Below are 25,742 nucleotides of genomic sequence, written 5' to 3' on the forward strand. Positions count from 1 at the left end.
AATCACTGCAATAAAGAAATTTAACTCTGTAAAAGAAAAAGAAATGCATATTGGGGGAATGAAATTCGGCAGTTTTCGAACTAATAGTTTGATTACGCTGTTTCCTTTTCGCAGATCTTAAAGAACGGATTAAACTCGAAAGTTTTAATTCTTTTAATGTGATCAATGAAATGAATATTATTTTCAAAGAATGGCAACCGTTATCATTAAATACAGAATCGCGCAAAATTTCTGATAAACAAATGTTTAGTTTTGAATTTAAATAAAATACAACAATATTATCAAATGATTCTTTAATCGCAAAGTTATTACTATCCAAAATGAGTATATTACTATATATTTATTTTCACTAATCCTTAATAGTTAGTATAAAATAGTTTTCTGGTTTTTATAACATATTTCGTCTGCCAGATTTTCTTAAATAAATAACTCTTTACTGCATTTTTATATGAGTTATTTTTATTATTATTTTATATGTAGTAAAATTTATTAACGATTCGTTTCAGTAATGGATTAACTTCATATGATTACGAATTTTATAATTTGAATGTGGTTTAAAACCTTATTTTAAAATATTACTTAGAAATAAAATATTTCTTATTAATATTATAAGTTTAATATTTTTCACGTGTTTTAAAATTATTTGCAAACTAATATATTATTTAACAATACATTTTCAAATTATTGTTAATCCCTAAAATTATTTTCAAAGCTAATATACGTACAGATTAAAATAACTTGTGAAGAAATTTTGAGAGACTAATTTGCTTGTTAAAAAACCATAATGTGCTTATGCAAAGGTAGTTAACACAAACAGGCACTGTTATGGAAATATCGCCATTAATTTCTATTTCCAATATTGTGTATTTCAATCTAATTTTAGTAAGAATATAAATTTTAATGAAGTTAAGATATATTCTGCACTTTTTTTTCACTGTGATATGTATTTGAAAATAAATGCTAAGGGATTCTGTAGAACTAATCTTTGTATTTATTACCTTATAATTTGTCTTCCTATTGTATTTTACTGCAAATCATTTCAAGCTCATATCACATAGTTTTAGTCTTTCTTTACTAACACGAAGTATAAAATGGTAGAGATATTTCCATATTAGTATCTGACAGAACCAACTGAAATTACTGAGCAAGATTGTCAAGTACTTTTATTTATTTTTATTTAATTAAGAAAAACAGCCGCATGTCCAAGGATCACTAGAGTTTCATTTTTGAATTTACTCCATTTTGTGTGTCTGTTTTCTCTTTTAGTATCTTGGGTTATACTGTATGGTTGTTTCCAAAACTTGGTGATTATTTTGACTCTTAGGTTTATGAAAATTCTTTAGAAAAGTGAAAAATAATAGCTTTTTACTTATTTATTTGCTATTTTTTGGTAGAACCTTATGTTTAATGGTAGAACCTTAATGTTTATCTTAATGTTATAATATTAATTATGGAAGTTTATCTACAGAAAATATTTTTCAGTGTCCTCAGTTCCACAAGGATGGCATGGTATTCCTGTACCAACACGAAATTCCCAGATGACATCTATGTCAGCTGCTTCAACTGTGCCAACCATCATTAGGAAAAAATGGAACTCACCACTCTCATCAGAAGTTCCTCCCAGCAAGCTGCCATCTTATAAACCTTCATCTGTCAGATTACAAAAAAGTGCAGTAAAGAATACTCTTTCCACAAGATCCTCATCTAAGTCACAAGGTTGTAAACTTTTAGAAAAGATTTCCATATCGGCATCTGCCACAAAATAATCGCTTAGTCTTGACGATTTCTGTGCTGTGATCCACGAGAAACTAAAAAAATATTATAAAATAATCATAACAGAGGTCCTACTGAAAGGGTATAACTCGTAGCTGCCTGCAGAAAAACCTCTTCATTTTTTTTCTTCTAAATTTTACTAGTTTTAGAACTCTTTGGCTCATAAGTGATTGTAGTTGGTGCGAACAGCTGTCGATATGGAAGTATTCCCAATTTTTATTATCTCTGATCTTTCACAGGGGCTCTGCAAACTTATAATTTGGAAGGGGGTATTTTTAACTTACCAAATTAAATTCCACTTATGCTGAAATATTAAATTTTTTTTTGCAAGTAATAAGCAAAAAATTGTTCAGTCTTTAGTTTCCATAAGTGAAAGAATAAAGCATTTTTTTCCACAATATTAAATTAGCTAAACCAACACTACTCAGTTTTTGTTAAATGACAGTTTATTTGCTAATAGGGAACTTTCATAATTTTCTGATGACATCAAACTTCCCTTAAAATTTTTTTTGTGTGCTTGAATCTCAAAAGAGCAAGCTAACTTACAAATTTATTTGATATCTAACTGAAAACTTGGTTCTCTAGTTTTACAAAATATGAGGGTATTAAGTTTGATTAAATGAAAATTATGATTTTAGTTGTTCGGCAAATAACTTTTAATAATATTAACGATTTCAGTTAATAAAAGTATTTTAGTTTGTTTAAGTATTACTATTAAGCATTATAAATTCATTTAATCAGACCTTTAATTAATAAATTGATGAGTGCAAAAAAAAAAAAAAANAAAAAAAAAAAAAAAAAAAAAAAAAAAAAAAAAAATTGATTTATTGTTTATTTATTTATTTTTTCTAAAAAAACAAAAACAATTTAAGCAAAAGAATTTTTTCTTTAAAAGAATCATGAATTTTAATGACACTGCATTTTATATTTTTAAATATATTTTACCATTTTACCTCTTTTTTTTTTACCATCATGTAATTTGTCTGATTTCTGTTTCAGTTGATCTGACTTCCACTCCCACAAAATCTTCTCCAACCAAAGAATTGAAAAATGATATTGCCAAATTAAAAAAGGTCACATATTTAATTTTTCTTGGAAAAATTATTGTTTGTTAATGTGAATGTAATTTAATAATTTGTGTTTTAAAAAAGTATCTAAAGAAATCATTTGAATATAACAAACAAATATGCATGTATCAACAATGCATTTACAAAATTAATACATTTATTTCATTAGTTTTATTGGCTATTTAACTTCTAAATTTGAAGCAAAAATTTTTTTTTTCTTTTTATTGTTTTAAATCGAATCAAAAATTACTTAGTTAAAGCTGCTTTATATGATTGATATAAATTTTTATTGTTCTAATTTTGATTAGTTTCATAAAAATTGAAACTTCATTATAATAATATATAATTTATTCTTTTGTAGAATTTGATTTTTAAGAGTATTGTTATTTTTTTTTATTTATTTTTACATCTTTGAGTTTCTTTAATTTTTTCTACTGGTGTAAAAATGAATGCTGAAAAGATGATAAAGTACATAATGTAAAATTATTGTGCCCTGTTCAATTTTGTTAATTATTTATAATGAATGCTTTTTAATGTAATTAAATATTTTATGTATGCTTTAAATAATGAATTGAATTTTATTGTTTATTAAATTTATTTCTTTAGTAATTTTTAAATTTTCTTTTTTTAATATTTAATTATTTTTAAAATTTTAATTATTGAAACTTTTGTGAATAGCATGCACTGCTAAAAGCATGATTATTCTAAGCAAAGTATTCTTTGTAAAAAAAAGAACTTTTTGAGAAGTACTTTTAACATGTTTTTTTGTTCTGTGTTATTTCTGCTTCAAGCTCACCAGTCAATAATTCTCTAGCTGATTATCAAACCTAACTTTTTTTTATTTTATTTATATCTATAAAAAACATTGTTTTAAATAATCCATGGTTTCCTAAGTACCTTTTTAATCTCTGGCTTCAAAATGTATTAGCTTAGGCTTAATAACACTGATTTCAACACTTTGATGAATACCCTGATGCCCGTTGGCTGAGTGGTAGCGCTTCGCGCTCCCGTGCCACTGGTCCTGGGTTCGAACCTTGGGCCGGGCAAGGTTGACTCAGCATTTCATCCCTTCAGTGGGTCGATAAATGAGTACCAAGTATGCTTGGGAACTAAACAATGGGGGTTCTACGTTCGGCTGACCACCTGACCGGAACATCTGCTCCTGCACCCCAGAGCCCAAGGTCAAGAAAACTGAGATGGGTACAGTAAACCTTGGCCCTCTATGGGCTGTCACGCCATTGAGTTTAGGTGAATACCCAAAGCAATAAAAGCTACAATTGTTATTATTTTTTATTTATTTATTTTTTGAATATTGAGAGAAAATATTACAAGTTTCTTCTTAGAACTGACATTTACTTTAATGATCTTCTATTTGCTGTCATGAAAAGATGTGATACAGTCTATAATTATGCAGCTGTTCCTATAGAAGTAGTTGATGCCATAATTCGTTAATCTTTAAAAATAAATTTCATTACAACCCCAATTCTTTTAGATGCCTTTTCTAACAAAAAATTTGTTGAAACAAAAAATTTTATCTAAAAAATATGCTGAGATATCTGTTTATTTATTATTTTGTTTATTTAAGTACATTCGATCTATTATTCCCACATTTTTCATTTCCCCATATGTATTGCCTTGTTTTAACGATCCTGTCACAAATGCTGTTCTTATAATATGAATAATACCAGTTTAAATCGTTTTTAAAACGAGCAATTTCATACCTCTATCGTTTAGAAATTCTACTGACAGTTGATATTTTCCAAAAATATTGAAGTTAATTTGTTTTGAGGAGAAAAACAATAACTCCTGATGCTAATGATGAAGAAAATGAGAATTCGTTGCAGTTTACAAAAAAGGTTTCAAACATCATGTCAAGACTTCATGTTTATGCATCAGTTGATGAAAAAGAGAAATTTGTGGTATTGTTCGTTCAAGGAATAGTTGTGGAAGCTGAAGAAGTACAATGTTATACTGATGGAGAAAGTGAACTTGACCGAAACCAGTGAAAACATTTGCAGAAGGCCCCGGAGCCTTTGAAACAATGAGAAGCTTTCTGTATTCACATGATCTTTCAGGAAATGAATAGGTATCTGTTATAAATGACGAAAATTTATTATTTGTGATAAGAAGAAAAAAAGAGGGTGATCAAATCAAAATTTCCAGATATCTTCCAGTGGAAGAATGAACATAATGATGCGGGAAACAAATATATATACCATTCATCCATCTTTCGCATTGTAAAAGTTTTTGAATTAAGTGCATAATTTTTTTCAATTAAATTTTTTTTAGATTAATTATAAATTTATTTGTTTTCAAGTCCATTATTTCTTTCACTTTTCATACATTTTAAAATCACTATTTTATATTTAAGATGAACTATATTTGTCATTTACCAGCATTTATCATTTGTAAACCCTCGTTCCTTTAAGAAATTATCAATTGAGGGTCTACTATATCTATGTTTTTTATTAATCAATTACTGATTAAGTGAGCACTAAAAAAATAGCAAAATTTATAAGCAAGATTCCCAGCGAGTTGTTAAAAATGATGAGCAAGATACCCAGGAAGAAAAAGAGTTATATAAGAATTCATAAAATATGCTTATAACATGTATGCATAATAATAATAAATACCATATATGCAAATCATATTTTGATACTAATACACTCTCAGAAATTTTGTTTTAAAATTTAAATCTAACTATTTTTAAATCAAATCAGTATTTTATATCTGCTTATTTGTCATGTTCATCCATTGTTATTATGAATGCATTCAATTTTGTTTTAATATAGGAACTTGCCACTATAAAAACTGAAAATTCTATCTTAAAAGTCAAAGTTAGAAGAGTTGATGATGAAAATATACAGAAATCAAAGCAGATTGAGAAATTACGAGTGGAGTTAAAGGCAGCTCAGAAAGTAAATAATTATTTTTCAATACATGCCATAAAACATTTTTGAATAGAAAATATTTGCTGCATTACTTATTTATCTGTAATATTTTTCCTAAAAAATTTGTTTCATTTTTTTTCAGTCTATTTTTTTTCCATATACCTAAATATATGTCAAGTCTATATAGGGATTGTTTGTAATTATCATGTAATATATGAGAACTGTTTGAACTTTATTGAATGTCCTCAGCATTTTAGAAAAGTTTAATTGTATTTATTTCAGTTTCAGAAAAATATGTTTCTCCCAATTAATCCTTTTTGCACAGTAATTTCTGGTAGAAAGACCACACTATTGCACATGCAACATCTACAAAACGCTTCCCAACATTTACAATTATCATTGCATTAGTTGAACTTCCAATTTTAGTTACAATAGCTTTTAGCTGCTATTAATGAGAAATAAAGATCTCAATAAAATAAGAAAAATTAAAAAAAATTTTGGTTATAGTGTATTAGAGATGAGTCAAAAACCTTAAAATGTAATTCGAGCAAGCTTCAAATCCCACTTTCAACTTTAGAAGCACTAACGTCATGGTGTGAAAAGAAAGTTGAAACTGTTGACTAGTTGTAGTGAAATGAAAGGGGGAAGGAAGCAAAATACTGTGCACCAATCGTATAACACTGATGACTTCTTCAATAAACACAGCTATAATGTTTTTCTTCTTTTTCTCTCGTGCTTCATACACCCACCCATGCCAGAGAACATTCTCTGGCAAATGTGATTTGAATTTCCACTCTGGGCTACATGTTTTTTCTCCGTTGCTTGATTATTAATTCATTTTTTTAGCTTCAAGCAATTTTTTGAACTCAGAACATATTTTTTCCCCATCTCCAGAACAAACAAACAGTCGTGTAATCATTCCCATTTTGTAAATTGAAAGTTACGCATTCGTAAGTGTTGTTTAGTCCATCATCAACAGGGTGTGTAGTGTTTTTAAAAAGTGCTTGAAGGTGCTTATTTTTTATTTACGTTTTGCTACATTTTACAAAAAGTGCTACATTTTCTATCTTTTAAACAGAAAATTTTTTCTTTGCCGTATTGTCATTATAAATTACAAAGAATTCACGATTTTCACTATTTTCTCTGCTATATTTATCGGAAACCAGTTATTTTATCATGATTATGGAAAGTTTTAGAATTTTATTCATTCTATGTTTATAAATTAAGAACTTTAAAAACAATAGAAAAAATAACTTTTATTGCTGTACAAATCCTAATAATGATTTTTTTTGGAAAGTGATTAAAAAGAATTTTTGAATGCTTAAAAAGTACTTAAAAGGTGCTTATTTTTTGTTGAAAAATCTGACTACGCAACCTGATTAATCAAAAATTTGTCTTATCTGCCATATTTTAATGAAAAAAATAATAGTAAAATATGAAAAAATACTCTTTTCAGAGCACATTAATATTGATCTTCTGTTGCAGAATATTTTTTGTAAAAATTTAATTTTACTTAAATCTACGTTGACAGCAAAATTCTCCTGCAAAAACTACGGAAAAATTAAATTTCAAGATTGGCCACACCAACTGATACACTGCTCATGATAATTTAACTTTTAATGCAGCTTTCCTATGGGAAATTACTGTGCATAGGTTGGTTCACCATCATTATTACTGTGACTTTCTTCTATGTTTTTTTAATTTTAATAACTATTATTCTATAAGTTGAATTGTGTTATTAAGTAATTTTTTAAAATGTGTGGTAATTTTCAACAAGCATTTTTAAAATGTGTAGTAATTTTTAACATTATTTATTTTTAGAGTGAAGTTGCCAGCAGTAAAAAAAGTAAAGAATCTGTAAGTTGATTTTTCTTTTTGTTACTTTGATTTATTTTATTTGAGTTGTAACAAAATATTTATGCTTACAGGAATTACTTTTACTGCGCCAAAAATGCTTACGTTTAGAATGTGCTCTGAAAGAAAAAGATGCCATAATTAAGTATGCAGATACATTTACAATTTTCCTTTGTTATAGAAATAATTAGATCTAAGTAGAAGTTTTTCCTTTGAATAGAAATCGAAGTATTAATATAAATGCTTTTTTATGTTCATTACATAAAACCTTTGTTTTTATTAGTATTATAACAAATGATTATTTAAAATATATCTAAGATTATATTTCATAAATTAGTGATAAAAATGAAATTCACTTTTAAATTAAAAGAAATTTTTTTTTTAACAAAAATATTGTTTGTTTTCTAATGAGTGCAGTTGTACCTTGATTATCAAAATCTTTTTTGTCTCTGAATTTCCCTCAACTGTAGTTTGTCGTATAATTATAACTATGATCTATGTTACTTATCTAGGTAGGTGAATACAAAATATGTAAACAGAAAGGCAGGCTCAAGAAGTTTCCATCACTATGAGTCTGGTTTAATTTAGGGACCTAGAAATTTATCATGAAGTATAAATTGTTCATCCCACAAATTTTATAATGCAAATTTTAATTTTTTTTCCTTTGAAAAACTTGATCTGTTTTTTTTTCTTTTTTCAAATTCACCAATACTGAATTTTAAACTAGCACCTTTATTACTTTAGAATTAATATTTATAGCTATATGCAATTTATGGTTGTTGTTTCCAAATTTGTTTTAATAAGTTAGGTTATGTTTCAGGCACATCCTGTATATCTAATTATTTCGGTGTAAAAAGTATAAGAAAAAAATTTATAAATAGCTCAATTTGTATAGCAGTTTCCACCTACTCTTTAATACTTTAGTGTTGATGACTGGTAACTTCTTTTAATTAAGAGGTTACAAAATAAAATTAATCATCAGTTTGCTAAACTTAACAAACATATCTCTCATAATATTTAGATGATCTAACACAGTGATAGTATAATTTATTGATGCTTATAAAATGAAAGAAGCCCTTATGGATATTATTATTACCAGAGATTTCCAGCTTTTTGGCTAATTTTCTGTTGTGCATTTAAGAAAGTAAGAAGCATAATTTAAATGTCTTACTTCACTTGATCATTTTTCAAATAGCAGGTATTTTTCAATTTGCTGAATATACTTTAAACAATTTTATTCCAAAGAGAAAACTTTCTAGATGTCACCTTCATTCATTCTTGGCACCATTTTTGCTTAATTCTTCCCTTATTAGAAACTTGAATATTACAAATCACACGTAAGTGAAAGCATCAAACATTAAAACAATTGCTGTTTAATGATTTCTATAGCTTTTGTTACGAAACTTCATTGCACGTTGCCTAAGTTTCATGCTTTCGTGTGCCTCAAAATGAAAAACATTTCCTGCTATGAATTATTTTACGATATCTTTTTCATTTCTTACATATAGAAATGATGAAATCCTATGCATTTCATTTGTTTTGCATTGTGTTATGCTTCGTATCAACTACAAATACTATTCTAATTTAAAGCCTATGTAAAAAGGACCCATCTCCAATTTCTTTTTATTATTTTTTAAAAGGCATGAACTCTTTAATTAATTAATTATCTATTTATTTGAGAGAAAATAATTGGTAAACTGTAAAATGCTGAAATCTTTCGTATTTTAAAAAATTAAATGTTAAAAGGGAGCCATGTGCTTTTTGCACTAACTAAAAATGATTTGAAATTCTTGTTTATGACTTTATATAAACGAGTTTTGGCTATTCATCATTTAATTTATAATAAAACTTACACATTTTTTTCACAGAAAACTTAGAGGAGAATCACCATTGAAATCTGCAGAGACAGACTTTTCTACTCAAGAAGTTGGAAAAGAGGTTTACTAAATCAATTTTTTTTTCAATTTTCTCCAACATGTGCTACTATCTACTAGTTAATCCCTTACAAATATTCTCTTATTTATTAGACTAGTGATAATGATGACTCAAAACAACAGACTTCATACGATAGTAAGCTTGGAAAGAAATATTCTGCAAGTAAGCATGAAAACGATGTTGTAATTAAAAATGTTTATCAATAATTTGTGTTCATTTTGATTTAATGAAATTACAAAAATTAATAGTTATTCAATAAAATTTTTCATTAATGTATTTTTTTATTGATCTGAAAAACTATAATATTATATTTGGGTTTTATAATTAAAATAAAATAAAATATTTTTATGTGTTCGACTGTTGATGATGAAACAAGCGTTTGTCCAACATTGAAAACAAGCATGCTTTGACACCGGTTTTATTAAAGATATTTTTTGTAAAATTACATTTGTCAGTTAGTTTTTTATTTGTGAGTACCATTATTATTTCTTAATCAGCTTCATATAATTTTAAAATATCTTATTAATTTATTATATAAAAGATTAAAAAGAGTATTTGAAAAGTAATTTTACTGATTAGCCTACTTACTGATTACCTACTGATTAGCATGACATATTCATAATATTTCTTGTCTGTTATTTGATTTTAATTATTAACCTATTTTTGATTATTTAATAACACGTGTTTCATAATTACTACATATTATAATAATATATTACTGATTCTTTAATAATAATTTCATCATTATTTCTTAAATAATAATCCTTAAACTTATACAATTCTGATTTATCAGAAATGATAAAGAGTCTCTATAGATTTGATTTCTAAAAAAAAAAAAGTGGTCTATGTTGCTTAAATTCTTGAGAATCCTTTTTAGAGTACATTATAAAGTTTTGATGGCTTCAGAAACTAGGTATAATTATAAGAATAATAAAATATTCTTAGCATTATATATTTTCCTATTATTTTTGACGTAACAAAGTTATCTAAATAGACAAATTTTACCTTAAATAAATATTTCTTGCAACTTGATAATTTTCATATTAGGAATTGAGAAATAAGCTATCTGAAATATTTGTCATTTAGATTTCGTCTTATTAATATTTTTTAAGTGAACTAGATATTTACTTGGGGAGTTTATTTATTAGGCAAATTTGTCTCTATTCATCATTTAAAAATTTAGGAAATTTATTTGGTTTTTAATAATAAACAAAATATTCCTGATTTATAGCAAGATCAGCTCTTTCAAGAACTACTCAGTCATCTAAAGGAGAAGTAACTAAACTGAGAGATATGATTCACAAGTTGGAAAAAGAAAATCAAGATCTACAGCAACAAGTGAAAGAAAAAGGGTATAGCTCTAAACAATTTTTATATGTTCTTGCTCATTTTTAATAACTGCAAAGTTTTGAATTGTTTTAATCCAATTCTGTTGTTTTTTTATAGACACTATAGAGTTAAAACATATTGGATTTATAAAGTTTGTTTGTTTCTTTTGGATTAATTTTTTAATAAGTTTTAGTTAATTCAATTCTGTCATCGAATTTATATGCAAAAAGATTTTTTAAGAACATCAAGATGAATTTCAACATTCCTTTTTTTTTAGTTTCTTCAAAAATATTTGCTCTTTTTCTCTCTTGCCTCTTTAAATCACCTTTGACTCTTTCACAAATTGTTAAATTTGTAAGAATGTTCCTCTCATATACACTCATACCATACTCTCATATTATTATTTAAAAAATAATGTTTTTCTGTATAATGTACAAACAAAATAACTTATATTTTATTCATTTCTAGAGTTAGCGCTTTCAAAGTTAGCCTTATAATTCCCATTTATTCTTTGTATATTGTCATGCATATCTGGAAATAAATACAAATTTCAATTTTGTGAATATTTTAAAGTTTATTCATTTATAATAAATATGCATTTTAGCTATGGGAATGTAGATTTTGAGCATTTTCCATCTATTAATTATGATTTCTTTTTTTTTAATGGTTTTTAGAAGAGCCCATTCGAACCACTCAATATGTTACATTAACTTCTCTTCTTTTTTTTTTCAATATCGTTTTATTTCATCTGTGCTAGGAAAATATTAATGTATATAAAATCATTATTTACTTTCTTTTTCTGCAGAGATGAAGTCAGAAGATTGAAGGTACACTTGAGAAGTCAAACATATACAAAGTCAACTGCAGCTCCCATTGCAAAATCTATATCTAAAAGTATAAAGTCATCTGAACCTTCTTCAACTGCAACTTCTCTTTCCAAGTCTGTAGCTAAAACAAACAGTTATTCATCCAGAGCTTCTGGTACTCTAACTCTTCCAGGCAAAATTCAAAGAGGGAAAACAGTGGAAAAAACAACTATTATGCCCTCGTCCTCGAAAACCACTCTTTCACAAAAAAGTGTGAAACAAATTCCTAAAATCACGGAAAACCAAGAGAAGAAAGTGATTGGAAAAAGCAATAAAGCGCTTAATTCATCAAAATTGCAACCAAGACCTGTCCCTAAAAAGCAGGTAAACGTTTTATTTTTATTTGTCTGTATAAAAAGCAAAGCCCTCTCTCACTCATCACTAAATCTCCCACATCCCATGAAGTTACAAAGCAAAATTTTGAGCATATGTTCTTTGTGCGATAAATAGAAAAACTAAACAAGTTTCATTTCAATATTTTGCAATTATTAGGGTAATTAGCCTAACTGACCGTTAGGGTAAATAACACGTTTTTACAAAGATATTCTTAGTTTTAGACCGTTCTTTTTAAAAAATAAATCGAAAACCCAAAAAAATTTTCATTCCCATATTTTGTAATTGTCAGGGTAATTAGCCTGACTGACTGTTAGGCTAAATAACAAGTTTTTATAAAGATTTCTTAGTTTTAGACCGTTTTTTTTTTAAAAAATAAATCGAAAAACTAAAAAAGTTTCATTTTGATTTAAAAAAGTTTCATTTCGATATTTTGCAATTATCAGGGTAATTAGCCTAACTGACTGTTAGGCTAAATAACAAGTATTTACAAAGATACTCTTAGTTTTAAGCCTTTTTTTAAATAAATAAATAAACTAGAACTGTGTTTTGTAATTATTGGGGTGATTAGTCAAAACACTTAATAACATGTTTTTACCAAAATAAAAGTCTAAACTTAGGACCATATGATTTTTACGACATGAAAAGAAAAACTAAAAAAGTTTTATTTAGTTATTTTGTAGTTATTAGGGTAGTTAGCCTGATTGACAGTAAAGCTAAATAATGTGTTTATATAAGATACAAGTCTCAAATTTGGACCATGTGTGCTTTATAGAATAATAAGAAAAAAAAGCTTCATTTTGGTATATTGTGACCATTGAGGTAATTAGACTGATTGACAATTTTGGTAAATAGCATGTTCCTGTGATTTACTACCATGTGTTTGACATGGCATGACCGATTCAGACTTTTTGACATTAAATCACAAAAAAGAGAACCCAGGCAGATAGGCGACTATGTGGAACCGTAGTTTGTTTGGACAGACATGCTAGTCACTTCAATGGAGTTTGGGAAAGATTTCTAACCATCCAATTTTCACTTTGAATATTAATTCCTAAGATTGAGAACCATGCAATCAAAGGCAGCAGGAACAAGCATGGAACTTCGAAGCAGCATGGAACAAGTTTATACAGTCAAACCAGTTGGTCGAAACAGGCAGCCAGTGCGCCTATAAGTCTTTAAAATATTTTCTTTCTTATAAATCCTTTATTTTTTGGAATAGTTCTTATTTTATATAAATCGTCATTTTCAGCTACCTTAACTCTATTTTTCCCATTTTATGAAATTTTAAATACATAGATTACTTTTTAAGCCCTTAACTGTTACAATTTTTTTATGTAAGAAAGCTGCTTGTTTTACTGTATGAGTTCCTATTTTTAAAAGGCTTTTGAATACATTTTATTTTGAAACATTTTTATTTTCTGCATAACCTTAAATAAAGCATAGCACACTTCATGAATTTGATGTTTTATGAATGCTTCAGATTTTTATACCTTAGATATTATCACAACCTTCCCGAAAATGCTACAATACAGCAAATGTTTAGGTTTTTAAAAAAGTTTTAATTTGCAGGTGAATGGTCTCAATTCTAAACTGCCTGTTAATAAGGCTACATCAAGCTTAACTGTTACAAAACCTGCTGAATCTAAGTATGTTGTACAAAATTTAATGGAAAATAACATCGAGGAACAAACAGAAAGGATGCGAAAAAATATAGCAGCTAAAAGAATACAAAGAAGTTGGCGTAGCCATAGAAAACAGGTGAACATTTTAAGTTTATTCTTTTGTTGTAATAATATATTAATTTCATTGTGTTTAACATATTATAATTTTTTTTCAAAGTTTAGATTGAAAATTTTTTTAGTGATTTAACCCGTTGGCGATTTTACCTGTTAAAGGTGATAATTTTTATTTTCCCTCTCTCTGGTCATACAAGTAAAAAACCTCACTCTATTTCTACTTACAAATTGTCAAGCACATAGAAACAGTCCATGATTTTTTTGCACCCAAAACAACTACCACCTATCTGGAGTTAGAATGGGGAAAATAACCTTTGATGCCATAGTTTTCTGATTTGAAGGGGTGGAGGAATTAGCCTGAACTAGAGTTGAGTAAAAAAAAATTGTGAATATTGGGAAGTAGTAAAGATAAAAATGTCAAAGATGCCAATGGGTTAAAATAGCTTTTGTTTCAAGGATCTTAAAAAGCTGCTTCATTGATAATAAAAGTATAAGGTAAAAATTAAGGTAGGTATTCTTGTGAGACAAAATTTTTTTTTGAAGCCATATTCCCAATATTCCCAAATTAAATTTTGTTTAACTTTTTTTTTTTTATCATAACCAAGTTTTTTTTTTTTTTTTNTTTTTTTTTTTTTTTTTTTTTTTTTTTTTTTTTTTTTTTTTTTCAAAATTAATCATAAAAGTTTATTTTATTGAAAAAAATTTTTGGTTCAATTTCCAAAATCCAGATAAATAAATAGCATAAGTTAAAATAATTTACAATTGTGAAGAATAAATTTAATTAAAAAAAATTATTGGGAATTAGTGTATTTATAAACACAAAAGTTAATATGATAAATTTTTGGTGTGTATCATTCTATCTATACACAATTGTATAATTTCTTATATAATATTAAGATTAATAGTTATTTATTAAAATTAACAACAAAAATATATTAAAATTCTTTTTATTAAACAATTACTGAGTTCGACTTCTTTGAAATAAAACTGTCTAGAAAATTTAGCTGTAATAATTCAGCATAGAATTAAATGTTGTTTTTTTTTACAGTGCAAATTTATTTTACCTCAATACGAATTTTCCCTCCTATATTACGAACTTAGGCTATTTTATACAAAGTAAATAAATAGCCTAACATAAGACAACATAATAATTGTCTAACATAATAAATAGTCTAAAATTGAGATAACAGAGTTTTTTTTTTTTAATGTTAAAAAAGCTTGATCCACTCAGTTTTCAATAATTTTTTTTACTTTTATTGGAATTAGTTTTCCAGAGCTGTTAAATTTAAATGAGTTAATTATACACAAATAAGAATCCTGTCTAATTTTTATATCTAATGAAAGAAAAATTGAATTACTAGTTTCAATAAGGAAATCATGAATCAAAATATTGTCTATTAGCAAGATACAGATGAAATTTTTTTTTTGAACTTTTACTGTATTGAAACATTATAATTTTGTTTCAATGCCTAAACAAATATTTAATTTTTTGATGCTTATTTTTTTAGATCTCTGTGAAGAAAGAACCTGACAATATTGAAAAGGTATGTATTTAAGTTTTAATTTTTAATTGAAATTAATAAATAAAGGCGAGAGTATGGTTGATTGTTATGAAAATAACTTTAGCAATTTATGCTTTCTCTTATTTAAAACGTTGTACACTGGGAATAATTTTTGTTTTAGTTGATAAGCTGCATAATATGTATGCAAAATAATATTTACAATTTTAAAAAATGTCAACGGAATATTTAAGTCTCAGATTGTTGTCAAATAGAATATCTATGAAATTTTGACTTAAAAAGGGAATATAAAAAATTAATTTATTTTACAAAATATGCTAACACAAATATAATTTTTGAAAATTGTAGAAAAATAGCTTTAGAATTATATTTAAAAAAAATTATTTAAAAAATATTGAAATTAAATAGTTTACTTAGAGAAAAAATTTGTCTCTAAAGTAAAAAATTAATATTTTCGAGTGTGATTACCAAAAATAAGTGCATTGCCAGAATTCACTGGGATAGCCTGGTCGGTAGGGCGCTGGGCCCATATCCGAGAGTTCACGGGTTCGAACCCCGCCGGCCGAAGGCTCCCCGTGTAGTTGTTGACTGATGCACGTTAAAACTCTGTCGAGTCGCAAAGTCCTCCATGTTCCCATAACAAATTTATACCTCTGGGAGTACTGGATTGGAGACCGATCGTTCTCTGATTAAGGTCAAAATTATGATCTGTGAATGAATGAATGTGTCCGCCTTATAAACAGGTGTGGCGTATGATGTGGCAGAAGTCAAATTCTTGGCCATAGATGGCGCCTCTGAAAAGCAGGAATCATACTCTCTGCTGTAAATTTGCTCGGTTTCACCAAGCAGGCTTGACCGTGTGGCAAGTAGCATTAGGACCAACCATCCAAGAAATTCTTAAATATAAGAATTATACATAACATTTACTATACATGATTTCTTTGTATAATATATAATTAATTTTATCTAACACAACTTGTCCCCACTCATAATATGATCGCCAATTCATATGTTATGTTGTTATTTGTAAAGTAATATCCCAATATTTACTGGTCAGAAATAAAACTGTGTAATGTTGAGATATAAATATCAAAATGGGTTTAAAATGTTCAAGTCTACACAATATTTATGACAGAAAAATCGAATTGGTGACAACTCTCCCTGTTTTCTCCTTTATTTATTGCATTTTTAAAAATTACGTATTCGTTACTTCTAAAATTTTCTAAAAAAATCAATGAATTTTACAGGCAATGACATTCATTGTGACATCTTTAAAATATCATAAAATGAGAAAAGAAAAGCTCAATTTTGTTGGAAGACAGAAGCACATTATTCCAAAGTTGAAAGAAGACAAAGAAAGTGCCATAGTTGATGCCATTCGAGCTGCAACAAAAACTTTGTGGGAAAAAGAAATTTCAGACATCAATTAGAATTCAAATTCTTCCAAACTTATCATTTATTAAAAGTTCATAACAGTAGGTATAAGATATATAGGGCAAAATTAATGATTGACACTGGCCACAGAGTGACTAAATCTAAAAAAAGGCAATTGAAAAATTGTCTATCAATCGCCACTGATAGCCTATTTTTTCCCACCGAAATCTGCTAATTACTTTATTGCATGGTTGTTTTGATTTTCTTATACAAAGACTATAGACGATTAATAGCCATAAAAATATATTGATGTGTTTTATTTCCAAGTTGATAATAGAGCTTTAGATAATACTAAATATGTTTTCAAATTATTTTTCTTTTTTTAGTAAGTTTTAAATATTTTATTTTCAATGATTATTTTAATTTTTTGTTTCATGTCAGTTTGCATTCTACATATTTTTAATCTTCAAACTAATTTTTTAATTGAATTTGCTTATTAACAGTTTAATTTGAGTCCACTTAATTTCATATATATATTTTAATTTAGGTAATCAATATTTAAAAGTAATATTTAAAAGTACTAAATAGTATGATTTCACTTTTATGATAAAAATTATATCAGATTTATTTTGTAATTAATAAATTTTATGTTTGCTAATAAACATTTTTTTTGTTGCGTTAAATTTAAAAACTGAAACCTGAAATAATATTAGTTGAAAATGTTAAATACAATATTTTACATTAGTATACTTGGAGTGGTCAGGATAGTTTTTCTTCATTTAAGAAATTGCTTGCTTCAAAGGAAATAATTTACATTAATGGTATCAAAAGTTATTTTGGGCAGGGAAAGCCTGGTTGTTAGGGCGTTGCACCCATGTCCGAGATGTTGTGAGTTAAATCCCCACCGACCGAAGACCCCTCGTGTAGTAAATGGTGACTGGTGCATGTCAAATCTCTCGGGTCACAAAGTCCTCCATGTTCCCATAAACTATACCACTGGAAGTACTTACTTGGAGATTGATTGTTCACTGGTTCAGGTCAAAATTACGATTTATGGATGTATGAATGAGTTCGCCCTATAAATGGGCTGTGACGTGTGTGTGGCTGAAGTTGTATTCTTGGCTATAGATGGCGCCTCTTAAAACGAGAAACGCACTCTCTGCCTTAAGTTTGCTTGGTTTCGCCAAGCAGACTTGCTGATATTGGCAAGTGGCATTAGAAATAACAACAACAAAAGTTATTTTAATCGTTTAGAATTTTCAATTTTTGGAAAAGTGGCCACATTAAAAAATTCAACTACTGGCCATTGGCTGGTAACTAAATTTCCTAATTTTTCCCTATAATAAGAGATATAAAATGGTTTATAAAAGGCACATTATTGTTTGTATTAAATTGGTAACTAGATGGTATAAATAGATGTTCAGATAGAAGATATTCAAAATAAAACTTTTTATTAGAAATTTTATTTTTTAAATGGACAAAAATTTGCTAGCTTATTTAACTCTTTCAAGGATATGCAGGTATTTGAAAGCAGGTTCACATTTCTGTTGTAAGATGAAGCCTTACTTACAGTTAATTGAAGTAACCTGGTGGTTTTTAATTTTTAGAAAACCTAAACTAAGCAGATTGAAAAATACCATTTAAGAAAAAAATATTTATTTAAAAGAAATAGTCATTCAATATAATTAATTAATAGTTTTATATGTATGTATAATATATCTTCTCGTGTTCTATGAAAAAAAAATTTTATCTCTTGAACAAATATTAAAAATTAGCATTAGGATATTTCTGAAATGAAAATTTTTATACTTAAGTTTTCTTTGATAAAAATGGAAATTAATATTTATGTGATTTGGAATCCTTTTTATTCAGTTTTAGTTATTTTAGAAAAAAATATGGATAAGATATCAATGTGATAAATTTTTTAATATTCATTACTCATTTGTTTTATTTAAAATGTATGTGACGAATTCTCTATCATCATTTCACTTTCACACTAAGAATGAATTGCTTGTTTTTATATTGCATGAAAACGTTGGTTCATTTAATCAATGTGAATTTGTGAACTTATGTATGTTGCATTTATGTGAAATCAATTTTTTCAAGTTGCTATTCATTTACAATGCCCTTATTCATTTTCTAGCTATTTTTTTCTCCGTAATAAAGTAGGTTTACAATTGTTTAAATTATTAATTTAACAAATTGCTATGATTGTGGTTAAATTATTATAATAGTTTAGTTTTTTACTTAACAATTTAACAATACGCAAAAAAATATAATTCCATTTTTTTAAACAAGTTTTATTAACATTATTTTGTTATATTACTATTTTAGAACTTGTAAGACTTTTTGCTCAAATTAAAACATCGATTTAATGTGGTATTATTTCAAGAAATTTTTATTCAATCAGTACTTATTTAAAATTCGTACAGAAAATTAGTGCAATGGAAATATTATTTATTGTCAAGATTTGCTTTTTCTAGAACAGACTTATGCTTAACAAGCATTAAGCTCCTAACTAGAAATATTTTCAAAATCTTATATTGTAAGACTTATAAATTTTTAGTACCACAAACATTGTGGTTCTGTTATAAAATTACAGTTATTCTTTAAACACGGACATCTTAAAAATAATTCATGACTTCTAAAAATATTATTTTCCTGAAAATACCATTGTAAATTATAAATTAAGTAAAAAAAAACTATTACAATAATTTGTACAGTACAGTAATTTGATCAAAATGATTTTATGCATCTATTTTGTGCTCAATATATGGTTGTATTTCACGCATTTTATAATTGTTGAGTTTGAAATATCTATATAATTTTTTTTAACAGTGGATAAAAATTAAAAATGATTTAACACATACAGCACAAGCTCAGCTTTATGAGCTTCCTCAGTGATATATAGCCGTTCATTGTGCAAATCGATTAACTTCTCTTTTAGAAAGATCTTAAATTTAAGGGTCAAAACTCTTAATTCAATCTTATTTTTTAATATTATGATAAATTTCCCAAACATTAAAGATTTACAACCGGCATAAAATATTTTATTGAAAATTTATTTATATTTGATGAGAAATTTTAGAAATTAATGTACATTATTTCAAGGCATTTTCCACTTTTTAAACCGAGATAATCAATTTGTGCAATGTATGACTTCTTTCATATACAAACTGTGTTCTAATTTTTAATTGCTTCCAATATTATTGAAATATTTACTTCTATATGTCTTATTATGACTGGAGATTTGTAAATACACAAAAAAATATGTAATTCTTTGTGCGTGGTCAAACTATCCCACCAATTATTGAAATTGTGTCTTGTGCCAAATTTTCTTGATTTAAGTTTCAAAGATTTAAACATATTCTTAAGTTAGATTTTATGAAAAGTTATTTATTGAATGTTTATATTTAATTAACTGTTTGATAGCATTTAATGAATAGTAAATGTTTTTAAGTAAATTTTATTAAATAATGTTTATAATTAATTTTATTAAACTATTAATGTTTATAATGAGAATCACAAATAAATATATTAAGGGAAACAAAAATTACAAATGCTCATTTCATATTCAAAGATTATTTGATTTTCTCCAGGAAATCAAATGTTTTTTTTAATATGTTTTAATTTGTTTTTAATGTGTTTAATTAGTATGTTTTTTAAATATGTATTTATTTTAAAAACTATACAAAAATTCAGTTTGCTAGTATAGTTAGTATATTTGACGTTAACAAATGGTTTTTATATGAGTAACTAATGTTAATCTATTTATGTGTTTGTTAAGTAGAAGGATAATATGTTTAAAATATTTTTATATATTTGATTGATAGAAGTTGATATTGTATGTTTTATTTGTTCTTCAGTGTGTCAAATTTTTATGAAAGTGGTTTGCCAAATTTTGCACAGTTTCAGTCAAATAAAAATATATTATTTGAGGAGCGCATATGCATTTCGTTTTCTGTGTGTAAAATGTTTTTCTATAGCATGTTTATGTATTTTTGTGTTACATCTAGTCTGGATTAATTAAAAATAAAAATCATGATTTACAATTGCGAGCTTTTCCTTTGAGTGAAAAATTTAACTATGCACATTGGGGAAATAAATCAGCACTCCTAGCTTTTGTTTTATGACCTAATATTAAAACAATAAATTGTAATCTTTATTGGAATGATATTTTAGTTAAATCATGTAGAAAAGCTAAATTGGGAAATTACTTATAGTAAACAATAAAACTTAAAATGTCTGCTGTGCCTATTTCTGATCTAAGTTTATAAATTTAGGACAGTTATAAATTTTACTTTTTCTATGAGGTCAATAGTTTTCTATGCTTTTTGTAGTGTAAAATTTTGTCATAATGAGTTAAATTTGCTTAAAATAATTTACATTAGGTTTTATAATATCTGCCTCAGAGCCACAGTGACTCAGAGGATAAAGCACTCACCTTCACCTGCCAATGGGGGGGCCCAAGTTCAAATCCCAGCGATGGCTGGCTGATACGAATTCTGCTCCCAGTTCGCACCGACAACAGTGCCAACATAAAATATCATCTCCTGTAGACAGATCATGGGTTAGAATCCCCTTTCTGGTGGGCTAACCATGGAAGGTTTTTATGGTTTTCCTCTCCATTCAACACCCAAATGTGGTTTAGTTTTATCAAAAAGTTCTCTGCTAAGGATAGTTTGTTCTAGTGCTTGATTCAGGAGTCTCATCATCAAAATTACAAAGCTACAGAGTTGAACATTAATAGGTGTAAATTCAGAATTGGGTCGGCTGTTCCACACCTGTGATAAAATATCTGCCTCAAAACAATTTTAGGTACTAAAAAGAACCTTAGACCAAAAAAATTTTGAAGTAAATAGTATTATTTTCATTCTTTAGAATTGAATCACTGATACATGGCATTTGCATTGGAAATAAAATAGAAAAGAAATAGGTGCCTTTTTTTCTAAGTTTGAGTAATTTTAGTATTTGTTAAGAAAAAAAACGTAAGTGAAACCTAAAAGCAAAATAATTATTTGACAATTCAAACCTTGATTTGTATTTTAAATATTTATAATTTTTAATATTCTTCCATCTTCTGTTACATTTTCATCTGAATTATTTTTATGTACAGTGCGAGAAATTAAAAAAAGGACCATCCTGATTAACTTTTGATCTGATGATCAGATCTTGACGTTCTAGGTCTAGATCTTAATGGTTTGAGGGGGGTGACCTCAAATATGCTAACTAATTTAGTGCTGAAGATATTTTAAATTACAAAATCAGACACAAAAACTTACTTTCTCTAAATAAACATACCCTTTTTTCAACGGAATCGGATTTTTGACCCTCAAAATGTAGGGGATAACCAAAAGTATGGTCCCCATAGTTTGGTCAAGAGAATGATCCACAGTTTAATTTTATTTTTTATGTTAATTTTATTTTTTGCTTATTTTGCCATATCTCGAGACCTTTATAAGCGAATTGAAAAACCTTTGCACAGAATTATTAAATTCGTTTATCCAAAGATAAATCCATGCTGAAATTAAATTTTAGTAAATATTTACTATTTTTTATTATTTTATTTAGCAATAGTCAAAATAATGTTGAATGTGAGTAACAAAATTTTTTACATTTTGAAGTATCTAATTTTAGATGGCAAAATACGAAATTTGAGCGATATCGGCTGCATAGTTCCTGAGAAAACAAATTTTAAAAAAGACGTATATTTTAAATTTTATTTCTCAGGAACTGTTCAACCGGTTTCGCTCAAATTTTGTATTTTGCCGCGTAAAATTAGATACTATACCTTATAAATCAAAAGTTTTACGACTTTTATTAATTAAAATAATAAAAAAATAGTAAATATTTACTGAAAGTTATTTTTTGCATGGAATTATCTTCGGATAAACGAATTTTATAATTGTGCAAAAATTTTTCAATTCACTTACAAAGTTCTCGAGATATAGCGAATTGCGCAAAAAATAAAATTCACATTAAGAGGTCAAACTATGGGGACCATATTTCCCAGATTTTGTCTATCCCTTATATTAATAAGTCAAAATCCTAATCTTTCTATTAAAGGTATGTTTATTCAGAGAAAGTACTTTTTAGTGTTTAATTTCCTAACTTAAAATATCGTCTGATCAAATTAATTAGCATATTGAACCCTGGAGCTGTTAAGATTGAGTCCTAGAACATGAATCATTAGATCAAAAGTTATTCAAGGTGGTCCGATTTTTCTTTAAGACTCACTGTATTACACACAGTTGTAGATCTAGCTAGCAAAAGGATAGCTAAAGGCAGAGGGATAGTTTAAATGTGGATTTTTCAAATTTGTTCTGTAAAACTTTTTTTTCAACATGTATAACTTTGAATATTTCTTTGAAAAATACTTAACATGGCTTGAAATAGAATGTTCATTTTAGCTAAAAATAGCATTTAAAGATGGAGACAAAAATATGCTATAGAAATATCCACTACCAAATTTGCATTACTTAGTTTTTACATCACTAGTTTTAGCCATGCCATTATTTAAAATAGTAAAACATACTTTTTGTAATAAACATAAAATAAGAATAGTTAACGAAATTATTTATAGAACATTCATATTTGATCAACAAAAATTCTTTTGCCTGGCTAAAAAAAAGTAATTGTTTTAAGAGCATTTTCAATTTAGAAAAATAACTTTATTAAATGATTTCACGACTTCACAAAGAAATCATTAAAAGGAATTAAATTTATTAATTTGCTATGAGGTAGTAACACGCCATTAAAAGTAATCATTCATACAAAATACATTTGTTATACCACCAATAACATTTATAACTAGTTTACTAATTAATCAGCAGTTAAATCTGGATTATCCATGGGCATCTGATATGCGCGTTAGCTCTAGAAAAAGTATTACAGTACAGTACCCGTTATCCGGAAATCAGAAAACCGGAACGAAATTCGATAAATTTTCCAGCCATTTTTTAAAAAAAAAAAATTTTTTTTCCTCATAAAAATTCTAGGATTTTTCTTTCCTTTTTGAAAGATGTTTACTTTACCATCATTTTGGAAATAATCATTAATGTATTACTTCATCGTTTTTTCTTCTTTTTAAGATTATTTCCAAATATTATTTTTTTTCATTTGGATTTAACAATAAAAAAACGGCTTTTTGTAGCGATTCAGAAAACCGGAAAAATCAGTTATCCGGAATAGCGATGGTCCCGATCGTTCCGGATAATCGGTTCCCTACTGTACCATAATGCAATAATAAATATTAGCATAACTTTCAACCTAGGAAAAAATCCAGTAGATTCTACGAAATATAAATTTTATGATAACTCTTACAAAATATATACTAAATATTTTACATATAAGGAATTTTTATAGTCATCAAAATACAAAACTTTATTACACTAATAACTATAAATGGTCTTCAATATTTACCATTTATGATCGACATTAAATGAACTTGAAACGTTTTTTATTATGTTAACTTATAATTTTTAAAAGTAATAGACAAGTAATTTATTATTGATGGTTAAAAGATTTTTTAGTTAGTTTAAAAAGGGAGTTCTGTATAAAAATAAATTTAAAATTTCAGAGCAAAAAGGAAAGCTTTAAAATTATTACTATAAATAATGGCTTGGTTCATTATGTATTAGTAATATTAATTTAAATATTCAAGTAAGTAATAAATTGAGTAAAAATTCTATTTCAGTGGGAATTCTTTTTTAGGAAACTTACTCAATTTTAGGAAAGATTCTAAAATGTACAAAATCCAGGAGAATTTTTATTAAACCAGTAGAAACTCCAGTTGTCCACTGGTAAATCCAGTAGAGTTGGCAGCTATGTATTAGTGTTTTGTGCAAATAAGATTATTTCCAGGTGTGATTTTGCCTTTAAAAAAGTTTTACCCTACGTTTTGTTGCAGATTCTAAAATCTTTCTATTCCTTTATACATTAGCTGTGGGTAGCCCCCCTCCAATGTCAAAATATTTTCAGCATAGTTTTCTGCATTAGATATTAAAAAAAAAAAATTCTTTTTACTATCTCCATCCAACTGAATTTTACATCTCAATTATCCAAAGCATTTGTTTTTATGTAGTAAGTGCACCACTCTATTGTGGTATCTACAGTATTTAACAAGATAATTTGCATATTGAAGTTTAATTTTTACGATTAATTACCAGCACATCACCGGTTATTAATGCTAACCATTTTAAATGGTCACAGGCTTTTGAATTTTGTCAGACAACCAGTGTTCTACAGAACATTGAATAAAAATCCCATATCTAACTTCAAATATGTCTTTTTAGGTCCAAATAGTTAAAATACAAAAAGGAATTAACATTTTATGAAATTTAAAAGCGATATAATGAATTTTAATTTTTTTTATAAGGAAATTATTGGAAGGAAAATTTGATTTGGTGTTAGGAAAATTAAATAATTTAATTACTTTCCCTAATTTTTTTAATTTTATTTTTAACCATGCTGATCCTTAAGAATGTATTTTCTTATGTTAAATATACATAAAATATAACTCTCAAATAATACTTTCATTAATAATATTAAAATTGTTTTAGAATCATATAACAACTTACAAAATAAAGAACAGTCCATAACTCAAAATGTGCCTTGGCATACCATATTTCATGAAATAAAACTTTAAAAAACAATTCTAAAATTTGCTCCTTAAGTAATTCAGAAAATCGAACCGATGGAGCATATTCATACTAAAACATAAAAAAATTGCTTTGATGATACATTTTGTTTTTCTTACAAAAAAAAGCAAATAGTCAGTTCGGCAACTGAAAACATTTATAAAATCATTTACTTAAAAAATTGTGTTCGTTATTTTGATATTTTTCTAATAAAATAAAGACACATTGGGATATCTTTTTAATAATTATTTTACCACATTCGTCTGTAAGTTATTCAAACATTTCAAATCTGATTTTAACATATTTATATTTTTTAAAAGAAAATGTGAATGAGTATTCCAATACATAGTTTCTGGTTAGTAAAACTATGTATTAACAGAATTAATAAAATTATCTACTATTTTGTGTTATAATTTACTAAA

At 26.7% G+C, this 25,742-nt stretch overlaps 1 protein-coding gene across 2 annotated transcripts; it reads left to right on the plus strand.

The window, feature by feature from the left end:
* Window positions 1-104: 104 nt before the first annotated feature.
* Window positions 105-20,733, plus strand: LOC107438746 (IQ domain-containing protein E). Of its 2 annotated transcripts, none has more exons than XM_016051099.3 (13): window positions 105-362; window positions 1,483-1,716; window positions 2,773-2,846; window positions 5,633-5,758; window positions 7,553-7,588; window positions 7,660-7,730; window positions 9,454-9,523; window positions 9,613-9,682; window positions 10,752-10,872; window positions 11,655-12,039; window positions 13,621-13,809; window positions 15,296-15,331; window positions 16,555-20,733. In XM_016051099.3, coding segments are annotated over exons 1-13 (1,596 nt in total). In that variant the 5' UTR covers window positions 105-361; the 3' UTR covers window positions 16,738-20,733. The 2 variants fall into 2 exon arrangements, with proteins under 2 accessions (XP_015906585.1, XP_015906584.1); XM_016051098.3 differs by having other exon boundaries at window positions 105-324.
* Window positions 20,734-25,742: the final 5,009 nt, after the last annotated feature.

The sequence above is a fragment of the Parasteatoda tepidariorum genome, chromosome 1 (assembly GCF_043381705.1).
Source record: "Parasteatoda tepidariorum isolate YZ-2023 chromosome 1, CAS_Ptep_4.0, whole genome shotgun sequence".
Classification (NCBI taxonomy): Eukaryota; Metazoa; Arthropoda; class Arachnida; order Araneae; family Theridiidae; genus Parasteatoda; species Parasteatoda tepidariorum.